Source organism: Abramis brama, assembly GCF_963993115.1.
Source record: "Abramis brama genome assembly, chromosome: 14".
NCBI lineage: Eukaryota > Metazoa > Chordata > Actinopteri > Cypriniformes > Leuciscidae > Abramis > Abramis brama.
Genome location: NC_139976.1, coordinates 36324256 through 36336288, shown reverse-complemented (window position 1 = coordinate 36336288; position 12033 = coordinate 36324256). Strand labels below are relative to the sequence as shown.

The window sequence follows — 12033 nt, the reverse complement described above, 5'->3', positions numbered from 1 at the left end:
ATATGGTTTGCGAACGTATAGGTGCTAATGTATTTCTGGCATGTGCAGTGACAAGTAACTTTGAAACTATTTCTACAATCTATTTCTTCACTTGCTACAATAGACTTTAGTTGTATTTATGCTACATTAGGGCTATATGTGGTCCAAAACAGACGAGCGTCTTGGGTTAAATAAACAAAGCCAAATTTTCAAGTCTTTTTTGGGGCTAAAATTGGACCAAATCAGACGGACCAAACAAAGCCCAATTTTCAACGTCTATGTTTGGGCTAAATTTGGACCAAATCAGACGGACCAAACAAAGCCCAATTTTCAACGTCTATGTTTGGGCTAAATTTGGACCAAATCAGACGGACCAAACAAAGCCCAATTTTCAACGTCTATGTTTGGGCTAAATTTGGACCAAATCAGACGGACCAAACAAAGCCCAATTTTCAACGTCTATGTTTGGGCTAAATTTGGACCAAATCAGACGGACCAAACAAAGCCCAATTTTCAACATCTATTTTTGGGCTAAATGAAGACTATGACGGGCCGACTTGATTTAGCCCAAAAAACAACGTCTTAATGACGTCTGGTGCTGGGTGGGGAGTAATTACTGACAGAACTTTCATTTTGGGTGAACTAACCCTTTTAGGGCCCTTTCACACCTACCTTGTTTGGTCCAGACTTTCTGACTTTTCAGTTTGGTCCGAATCAAAATTACAGGTGTGAAACCTCCCCCGGACCACGGTCCGGACCAAACAGACGAAATTTGGTCCGACGAAAAGAGGTAGTCTCGGTCCGGATCAAACTGTTCAAAGGTTTGGTTCGTTTCTTGTGTGAAAGCATTTTCTGTATGGTTCGGACTTTCGGACCATTTACAGGAAGTTCCGGTGGTTCCCGCGTAGCCTAAACAACTGAAGAAGAATATTGTGCAGATCTGTCAGTCCTGCCCACAGCGTTTCTTCCAGCTGATTCGCACGCACACACACACACACACATTTGTCCTGCGCGTCCTGCCGGCGATGATAAAATGTTCGCACAACGAGGACGTTCATTTGGCGAATTTGAACTAGCCTCGAGTATAGTTGGTGCTGCAGGTCGTATAATGCCGTAATAATAACAGTATAGTGGCAACGATATGCGTCTGTTCATTCATTCTTGTCAAAGTTACCCGCCGAATTCACAACACGCTGACGTCAGACGCACGTCCGTTTACAAACCAATCAATGTCAATGCAGCCCATATAGATGATGACGACAGGACGCAAGTACGTCATGAAAAGTTCTTTAGTGCGCTCGCATAATTGCAATGTTTGCAATTCCAAACAAAAACTAACCAAATGTATACAATGTATCAAAACATGAACTCTGGTTCTGACCTTGGTGCGGACTTTCAGGTGTGAAAGGGCCCCCAAGAGAAGGAGTGGTCAGTGTCTTAAAGGCTCAGTACACCCAAATATTCTGTCAGTAATTCCTCACCTCATGTTGTTCCAACCCCATAAGACTTTCATTCATCTTCGGAACACAAATGAAGATCTTTATGTTGAAATCTGAGAGCTTTCTGTCCCTCCATTGACAGCTACTCAACTACCACTTTCAAGCCCAAGAAAGCCAGTAAAGACACCATTAAAGTAATCTATGTGACTCCAGTGGTTTAACCTCACTTTTAAAAAGCGACGCGAGTGCTTCGTGTGCGCAAAAAACATAATTTACAAAATATAAATCTCCAACGTGCGTTCATGTATGCGTTGTTGTGCTCTCGTAAATGTGCGTTGGAGATTAATATTTTGTGGGGGGTTTTGCGCACTCGAAATCCAAAGTTTTTTGGTGAACTAACCCTTCAAAGGATTAGTTCACTTCAGAATTAAAATTTCCTGATAATTTACTCACCCCCACATCATCCAAGATGTTTATGTCTTTCTTTCTTCAGTCGAAAATAAATTAAAGGGGTGTTATAATGACCTTTTCACAAGATGTAAAAAAAAGTCTTTGATGTTCCCAGAGTGTGTATGTGAAGTTTTAGTTCAAAATACCCCACAGATACTTTTATATAGCATGTTAAAGTTGTCACTTTTTGAGGGTGAGCAAAAACACACCGTTTTTGTGTCTGTTTCTTTTTTTAAATGCAAATGAGCTGCTGCTCCCGGCACAGGGGGCGGAGCTTCAACAGCTCGTGTCCTTTTACCTCACACACACATGCACTGAAAGTTTCAAAAACTTTTAGCCTTTTATGTTCAAACCGAAGTCAGACAAAGATGGAGAGACTCAAGAAGAAGTGACAACATGTAGAAGCAACAGGACATTTCTGAATGGTTAGTTGATGAATTTATTTAGCTTATGTGTAGTTATCTTCTAGTCATTGATATCAAATAGCAAATATCTCCCTTTGCTTTGAACTTTGAGCGTTGTAACTTTGCAGATGTTGTTTATGCTCAAACAGCAACATTACACACTAACTAAAGTTAGAAAAGTGAAATCATAATCAACCACCCCTTTAAGGTTTTTGAGGAAACATTCCAGGATTTTTTCCAGTAAATTATCAGGAAATTTGAATTCTGAAGTGAAGTAGAAGATGCACTTTTCAAGCATGGTGTAGGGCAAAGAATTTAACATTTATTTGCTCTGATTATAGATGGTGGTCTACTCACTAGGCATGACTCTCTATTGGGCAGTAGATTATCAACTTCCACAAAATCAGGTGGGTTCCTCTTCTTTACAAAATCATCTGGTGGTCTTTGGTCATTTTAGACAGAAAATATTTTATATTTTTAATTAAAAGCTGTGGAATGGACCTGGACATGAATAGAAATAGAAAAGGCTGAATGGTCTATAAAAATAGTCACACTTGGGATCTTCACAGTCAAAAATGACTACCAAAAATTAAATAAATTGGGGAAATACATAAAGGTACAATTTATTAGGTGCAATCTACAAATCAGCCACGATGAAGTACTCTTTGATAATGTCTAAATATATATCCAAATGTGAACCTATTAATTATGTCTGAAAATACTTGTATAGGCAACTTGGGAATACACAACCCTATTACGTATGGTTTCCTTATTTCTCCCACCAGATGGCACCAATCTGCTTGAAATCCCATCAAAATACAAAATATTAAAGAATAAACATTATTGAAGCAAACATTAGTACATTTTTTATCTTTTTTTTAATTCAGCTTATTGTGTTCGGTCTGTTTTGTTCGCCGTTGATCACAAGTGTGACCGTGAGGAATACCAGAGGGTAACATGAACATCAAGTCAAATTGAACTCTTTTTGATGTCAGGAATCTCTCTTAAAATTAGCATTTATATTTATAAATGATCAAAACTAGCTAACGTCCAGAGCTTATTATTCTTCTACTTCTTTGAACACTTGTAAAACTCTTTGAACACTTATTGCACCTCGTTTCCCGCTAGCCTGTCCAGCTCAGCGACGACCTGAACAGCCTTTTACTGAGCATGTGCGAGGACGTGGCTCACAAACGGGTGAACCTCCTGACGTTGCTGGAGACGTGTGAACATCACCATAAGACTGCTGTCCTGCCCCGGCCAGAGAAAGCCATCAGACAGATGGCAGAGGATGTGCTGCAGGTAACTGTGCCGATCTACAGTGATTTAAACATATAATACAATACTTAAAGGGACACTTCACCGATTAGCATTAAGCTTTGTATCAGTAGAAACCCGGTAGTATTTTCGCGTGACCATGCTTCCCTCCCTCATGTCCCCCTGAGACAAGAGATTTCTGTATTGTGTGTCTGGAAAAAAACCTCAGATGACACAAAAATCATAATTTAGCTCATCAGAGGCTTTTGTGTCCAGAGGCGAGAGACTCCAGCCAGTAGGAGGAGCTCGTCCCGCATGTCTTCAACCCGCCCATAGGGGGATCTCACGATAAAACGCCGTCTTTTCAGTTTCGAGTCGACTAGTAGCCTAGCTGTATCATTTCTCCCGACACTGCCCTCTGTAACCGGGAGGCGTGGCTTGGGAGTGGCCTCGTAGGGCAGCGAAGCAAGTGCATTCTGGGAGTTGCAGTCTTTCATCCACATGAGCCAAAAATACATTTTCTGGCTTTTCTCAGTCTAGAAGGCACCAACTTCTAAAATAATTTCACATTTCTACTACATAAATTACCCAATTTAAATATACATTCATCTTTCCAGCGGTGAAATATCCCTTTAAACAGCGTGAAAACATTAGATTACCAGCTAGCACTGAAACAATGTTTTCAGACACTTAATTGCAAGTTATTTACAATTAAATGGAAATCTAGTATAGTTTAAAATGTATATTAAATGCAATGAGTTGAAAATTACCCACTTAAGTAGCCTACATCTGTATATGTAATTTCTTAATTACTTCTCTTGTCTTTGAAATATGGTTACTATAGTGTTTTGCTGAATGTTCTGACATTTATGGTAAACTAAAATATACTTTAATGTTATTTCTAGTGAAACTTGTATGTCATGTATTTAAATGTATTGTAATCTCACATTTGTAATGATAAAGTTGCAATTTAGTACATTTATAATATATTAACTTTAAGTATAATAATATAACAAATAACAGACTAAAGTTAAAATTATAATCAAATACTTTACATGAGCTTTAGTATGGTAGTCGACACATCAAAATGGATGTACTTCTTTAAAGCACAACAAAAGATTATTAAAACATAATAATCATAATAAAAGTCGTTTTGGTTCATTAATATGATCTTTTTTAAATATACTTTTAAGGTTTGAAGTACACTACAAGTGTGTGATGATTCCAACCTGTGCTCGCCTGTCTTCTGTGTTCCACTTCTTGGACTTTTATGTTATTTCCTGTCTTGCTCCATGTTTTGTAGTCTTTTGTAGTGTTTCTTGTTGATTAGTTCCTGATTGTTCCCAGGTGTGTCTTGTTTCCCAATCTCCCCTTGAGTGTATATACCCAAGTGTTTCAGTCTTGGTTTGTCGGTTGTTGTCTTTGCATGTTGTGTGAAGCTGTTGTGTTCCTGCTCTTCTGTCATGTTCCATGTTCTATGTTCCTGGTTTTGACCCTCTAGTTGGATTATCTTTGCTTTCATTTTTAATAAATACTGCTGCTGCTGGATTCACACCTCTCTTCGTCCCTGCTTACACATTACAGAGTGCATGTTCAGTGCATTTAAGAATTTTAAATAAAGCTTAATAAAACTTTTTGTATACATTTTAATGGAAGAAGGGCATCGACCATTTCCGTTTACGTGATTCGTATTCATAAATTTTCTTTTTTTAAATTTATGAATACAAACAACATTTGTTTTACTCATTTAAAATTCTTAATCGATAATATGAATAATATGTAAGGATTATTCAATTCAATTTGATGGAATTTTACTATAAAATTGAAATTCGTAAATCTTACAAACCATCTGAAATAATTTTTTTGAGAGTAGGTTCACTAAAAGTTTTGTTTATCTTACATATTTTAGTGTTTTAATGGAAATATTTTAAAACAATGTATGCAGCTTTTCTTTTGAATACGGGTCTGCCATAATTACTTAACAATAATAGTTGCTGAGCACCATTTTTTTTTTTTTTTCTAGGCTGAAAAAAACCCGAATGATTCTGCTCATCTCATAGACCGAAGCCAGATGGTTAGAGAAAGACTTCGGGGTATGTTTCTCAAAAGTCATTATTTGATCAACTGAAGTGTTTTAAATAACCTCACCAAGTGGCTTTTCTCTTAAAATGAAGGCAAACACCATCTTTATATCCATTAGGTGCTTCCTGTCAGAACTCAGTTTGGCCTCTGAAAGGGAACAGCACACCGTCACCAGCAGACTTCAGCAGGTGAGTAGCACTCAACTCATACATTTCACATCATGAAAAACAGAAGTAAGGCAGGACTTGATTTTATCCATTGGGAATTGACTGGATCATGGAAAGTGGGAGATCAGAATGATTGTTGGATGGGAGGAGTTTTGTGACATAATTCAAGGAAAGTTGCCATTTCCAGAGCCATTTTGATAAAAGATTATGAAGACCCAAGTTTAATTAATTTAAAGTGATTTGCACTGATGAATTACACAGTTTATCAATTTTCATTGTATGTTGACTTTTATGATTTATTTGAGCTTATGTGCATTTATTCCTGTCTCTAATTTAAATAAGATGTGGACATAATTTGTTACACCATAAAAAAAATAAGGTCCCATTGGTTAACATTGGTTAATGCATTAATTACCATTAACTAAAAATACATTTGTTACAGTATTTATTAATTTTTGTTAATGTTACTTAATAAAAATACAACTGTTTGTGTTAGTTCATGTGAGCTCAGGTCCATTAAATAACATTTATTGACATCGTTTTTTACTTATGTATTACTAAATGTTGAAATTTACATTAAATTAATGCTTTTAGAAGTGTTTTTCATCATTAACTAATGTAATTAACTAATGTTAAAGGGATAGTTCGCCCAAAAATGAAAATGTTGTCATCATTTACTCACCCTCAAGTTGTTGTGACTAAAGAACATTAACCTGTATGAGTTTCTTTCTTCTACTGAACACAAAAGAAGATATTTTAAGGAATGTTGGTAACCGGACAGTTGACGTAGCCATTGACTTCCATAGTATTTTTTTCCTATTGGCTACCGCCAACTATTGATTACCAACATTCTTTAAAATATCTTCTTTTGTGTTCAGCAGAAGAAAGAAACAGGTCTGGATCAATTTGATGGTGAGTAAATGGTGACAGAATTTTATTTTTTGGTGAACTATCCCTTTAACAGATTGTAAAGTGTTACCAAAGGTTTTAATTAAGATCTAAATTCACTGCTATTTGTCTTCTAGAAGTCATAGTTCACACCAAAGGATCAGAAACAACACATGGCTGCCCCAAAGTCCTATTCTTGATAGACGGCGTCAGTTCAACTCAAGGCCAAATCAGTTGTTTGGCTCTTCATTTAGCCTTAATGAACGGAAAATAAAGGTAAGGAACTAAGGGCCGGATTTACTAAACAGGGCAAATTAACGTGAGAGCGTAATCCCATAAAAGTGCAAATGGGAGTGGAAAGTTCTGCGAGTGATTTACTGATACTGCACACATTAAATAACACAGACGCAGCCCAATCATTTCCACAATGACCAACGCAATCAAGAGCAGCGCAAATTCGCGTAGGGTTGCAAACAAGCAGAGCCGCTGATAATGAGGTGCGTGTGATCTAAAAAAAAGTGGCTTCCCAGACAGCAACATAGTTTCGGCCCAGATCCGGGCCACATCTGGTATATGTGGAGTCTAAAGTCAGTGGTGCGTTATTCAGATGCTATTTTAAGGGCGCATGCTTGGCTATAATGCAGATGCAGGCAGCAGTAGCCATTTTTGCAAACCATACATAATTACAAGGAAAAATATTACCACACGGGGGAAATCATTGTGGTGTCCATGAAGATGTGAAAAAATAGGCATAAATCTAGCTTACACATTTACCCAAATTATTCAAGCTAATTGTAATAATGATGGATCAAACCTGTTTGACCAATAGTGGCAAGACATTCCACCATTATAATAGCAATCCGCCATGAAACAAGCACGCCTGCTCTTAAAGGGAATGTGAGACGATGCTCTGATTGGTTTATTTCATGTTACGCCCAAACTATGAGTAATGAAGCTACTTCAGACCAACTCATTTTAGATTTGCCGAGATCCGGCCACAAGTTACTTGCTTTTCGCGTTTGATACTTGCGCTTCAGATCTTAAAATAGGGCCCTAAATCTAAAAGGGGAATCTATTAGGTTGTGGCTGTCATAAGCTATCAAATGCGGCTTTACCAAGCTCAACAGCTCTGGCCGAGCCTGTTTAAATGTAAATGTTTTTTAAAAATATGCTCGATATGTCCCACCCTGTCTTCCTGTTTCCTGGGAAATTACATCAGCTCACTGAACAACGCTGCGCATTTCAAGGCACTTCAGTGACACTTTAAAACATACTGTTTTTGGGCATTAAATAATGACACAAACACCAATAAATTGACGAGCACAAACCCTAGTAAATCATGTAGCATGATTCACCTAAATATCTTCATCCCAGAAATATTGCGTCTGAAAGGGAAATGCATATGCAATAAGATCAGCCGTAAAATTAACCCTGTTCACGCCTTTTCTGCATGTCTTCAGTAAATCCCGACAGTAGTTTTTTAACACCAAAAGAGGGTTTGTGCTGGAGCAAGCTGTTAGTAAATCTGCCCTGAATGTCCCCTTATTATAACATATCTCTTGGCTTATAAGTTGTACCATTCATGATTTTTGACTGTTTCTTGTGTGTGGTCGTCCTTAGGATACGGGTCCAGAGTTCATCAGAATGCTGGAGGAGCCTCTCGTCATTTTAGAGCTGCCTAATTCTATTGTGGTCAGTTTGATATCCTTAGAGCAAGAGTTTTGGCTCTACACCAAAGTGAAATTGGCAGCCTGGGTAAGAAGGATCAGTTCTCTTCTCTCTCTCTCTCTCTCTCTCTCTCTCTCTCTCTCTCTCTGAACAGTCAAACAAAGGGCGTTCAAGTTCAAACCACAGGGACTTGAGAGTTATGATGCCAAATGGACAGAACATTCTGCTCAAGTGTGACGTCAAGTCCAGAGGAGGAAACGTGTTTGATATGATCATCGCTCATGCAAACCTTGTGGAACATTTTTACTTTGGTCTTGCATATAGTGATGGTAATTTACCCCTTGTATTAATATTAATATTAATTTACTATTATAGTTTTTATTATGTATGTATGTATGTATATATATATATATATATATACATATATTCCATTTTAATTTTAGTTAAATATTTAGTAATTTTGTTGTGTTTTTAAATGTCTTTTATAGTTTTTATTCATCTTTATTTCAGTTTTAGTTATTTTAGTGCATCAAGTTAAACTAAATGAAAATTATAATTTCAGTTAATGTTTATTTCAAGTAACGATTTAGTTTTTTATGATTTTTGTTTTAGTTTTACTTAACTATAATATCACTGGTCTGTTATTTTAAATATAATAAAAATTATTATTTAATTTAAATAAAAAAGATTTTTCAAATAATTGTAATATATAAATAATGCATAATTTAATTATATAAACATGTATACGTTTCTATGTCTGATATTGATGAATAATTAGGTCAGTGTGTCAGCTGGGTTTGTTCACAGTTTTTTTTTCTCTTTTTCAGATAATGAATATTTCTTTCTTGACAACGACACGAAAATATCCAAAGTTGCCCCTGACGCCTGGAAAAAAGTGCCCACTGCCACATTTGTGCTTCATTTCCGCATCAAATTTTTTGTGACGGACGTCTCTTTTCTTCTGTAAGTCTCTTCCTTTCCCTCATTTAATAATGTGTTTTTACCTCTTCCTGTTGGCTAAGTCGTTTACACAATGCGTTTTAGCCGTTCATTTACACGTCAACAGCGTTTTGGCGGCCTGAAAATGCAAATATTGCAAATATAAAAACGATACCGTTATCGTCTCAGTGTAAACTACAACTACTGGGCAGTCATGGACTAGTGGTTAGGGAGTTGGACTGGTAACCCAAAGGTTGCTGGTTCGATTCCAGAACCGGTGGGAAATGACTGAGGTGCCCTTGAGCAAGGCACCTAACCCCTAATTGCTCCCCGGGCGCCACACAAAGGCTGCCCGCTGCTCTGGGTGTGTGTATCCACGTTTGCAGTGTGTGTGTTAACTACTCACTACTCTGCTCCTAATGTGTGTGCATTAACTTGGATGGGTTAAATGCAGAGGTCAAATTCCAAGTATGGGTTACCATACTTGGCCGTCACGTGTCACTTTCACTTTCACTTTCACTTTCACAAAAACACAAATTTGTGAAAACGGTGACGTCATGCACATACGTATTACATGTTCAGTCTATAAGCGCATATAGGGCCTTATCTTGGTGCATATAGGTGCATATCTTGCACCCAGCGCAACTGACTTTGTACACCGACGCATGTATCATTCCTATTTTGCACTCGCGCACAGCGGACTTTTCCCTCCACAGACGCACGTTGGTAAATTAGGAAATGAACTTGCGCTCCCGGGGGCGGTTCAGCGAAAAGAGGAGGCGTGTTCCGGCGCAAACGTTCACTGGTGCTATTTTGCAGTTTCAGAAAACAATCCCGCCACTGGCCAGGAGAAACCTAGTATAAAGTCAGCGGCGCGTTATTCATATGCTATTTTAAGGGTGCATGCTTGGCCATAATGTAGCGTGTGCACAACGCACATGCACTTTGCTTATCTCATCTACACACAGACGCAGCAGTTCTCATTTTTAGAAAACCATACATTATTATAAGGAAAATTACACATTTACCCAAATTATTATACGCCTGTTTAACCGAAGCTAATTTGGGTGTGTTTCTCCATCCCCAATGTCACTTCTCTGTGTTTTACCGCCCTGACGAGAACGTCGGTCTCCTCGGCTGTGAACCGCTCCTGGCGTGCGTCTGGCAAATCCGCCGTTATAATAGCAAGCCGCCAAGGAACAAGCGCGCCTGCTCTTAAAGGGAATGTGAGATGACGCTCTGATTGGTTTATTTCATGTTACGCCCAAACCACACCTATGAGTAATGAAGCTACTTCAGACCAACACATTTTAGATTTGCGTCGGGCGCAAGAGTCATTTATCCCGCCGGTATAATAGCAACAGCGCCCAAGACCCGCCCACAAAGTTACTTGCGTTTCGCGCTTGATACTTGCGTTTCAGATCGTTAAAATAGGGCCCAGAGTGTTTCTTTACAAAGTGGCATCGCCATCTACTGGTCTGGCAGCAGAATACATTTTAGAATGGAATACGTTTTAGTCGTTTTTGCAGATCCATTGTTTTGACTAGGTTGTCGTCTGTAAAACGCAAATGAAAAACATTTTCGCTTTTAGTGCATCGTTGTCGTGTAAGTGTACCCTAACTTTGCCCTTCGTTGTGGCAGACACAAGCTGACCCGTCATCAGTACTATCTCCAGCTGAGACGGGACGTTCTGGATGAACGGCTGCGCTGTAACGAGGAGACCTGCTTGTTTCTTGGTGCCTTGGCTCTTCAAGCCGAGTTTGGAGACAGTTTGCCTGAGGTATTCCAGATCAGTTATTTTAGTATCACTGAGATGGATTATAATTTCTTATAATATATTACATTTCTCATTTTCATTTAGTTTAAGCTGAAGTGCAAAAATAACTAAAACAAATAAAAATAATTATTCATCAATATCAGAATCAATATTTTATATTAAATTATTTATTTATTACAATTATTTAAAAAAGATTATTTATACATTCTCTGGGTGAGGTGACAACTTTAGTTATATAAATTAATATTTTGAATTAGTTTTTGTTTTTATATTTTCCACTTTCATTTTAAGTTTAGCTAAACGTTTTGGCATTTTGTTGTGTGGTTTTCTCTTTTTAATTTCATTTGTATTTTTTATTTCAATTTTAGTTTGAGCTATTTTCGTACATCAAGTTAAAGTTAATTAGAAATGAGCAAACGTTTATTTTTTAGATTTTATTTTATCTCAGTTAACGTTTATTTTATTTTATTTCAACAATTTAAAAAAAAAAATATATATATTTTAGTTTTAATTTTACTTAAGTATTAAAACCCTGGTCTGGTATTTTGAAATTAATAAATTAAATATTTAATAAAAATAAATCATAAATAATCTTTTTCAAATAACTTTTAAAAACGTAATTTAATAAATAATTATATATAATATATATTTTAAGACATTTTTAAATTCTGACATTGATGAATAAGTAGTTTTAGTTATTTTAATTCTTCAACCGAAACTAAATGAATGCTAAATGAAAGCCTTCAGCTGAATAAACACATGACGGCGTTTCTATGATTTGTGTTTATTCTCAGTGTTGCTGTGCTATACTGTATATCTGTTCAGTGATGTCACACCTATAAATGGTGCCGAACGTTTATAAATAACAACATTACATCTTCAGGAAGCATTGAGAATGTATCAGCTCAAATGTATATTTAGCTGCTGCTAGATGGTTATGTAATGCACTCATTTATATAATATTTATGTGTGAATAGTATACT

At 37.0% G+C, this 12033-nt stretch overlaps 1 protein-coding gene across 3 annotated transcripts in view; it reads left to right on the top strand.

The window, feature by feature from the left end:
* The window catches only part of frmpd2 (FERM and PDZ domain containing 2), a 38733-nt gene that overhangs the window by 8853 nt on the left and 17847 nt on the right, over window positions 1-12033 (top strand). For 2 of the 3 annotated variants that reach the window (XM_084136000.1, XM_084135998.1), the window contains exons 4-12: window positions 2614-2679; window positions 3401-3574; window positions 5553-5622; window positions 5730-5799; window positions 6804-6942; window positions 8287-8358; window positions 8489-8663; window positions 9162-9297; window positions 10915-11053. In XM_084136000.1, coding sequence (XP_083992126.1) covers window positions 2614-2679; window positions 3401-3574; window positions 5553-5622; window positions 5730-5799; window positions 6804-6942; window positions 8287-8358; window positions 8489-8663; window positions 9162-9297; window positions 10915-11053 — 1041 coding nt within the window. The remainder of the gene's footprint in view (window positions 1-2613; window positions 2680-3400; window positions 3575-5552; window positions 5623-5729; window positions 5800-6803; window positions 6943-8286; window positions 8359-8488; window positions 8664-9161; window positions 9298-10914; window positions 11054-12033) is intronic. The other variant, XM_084135999.1, reaches the window with a different exon arrangement.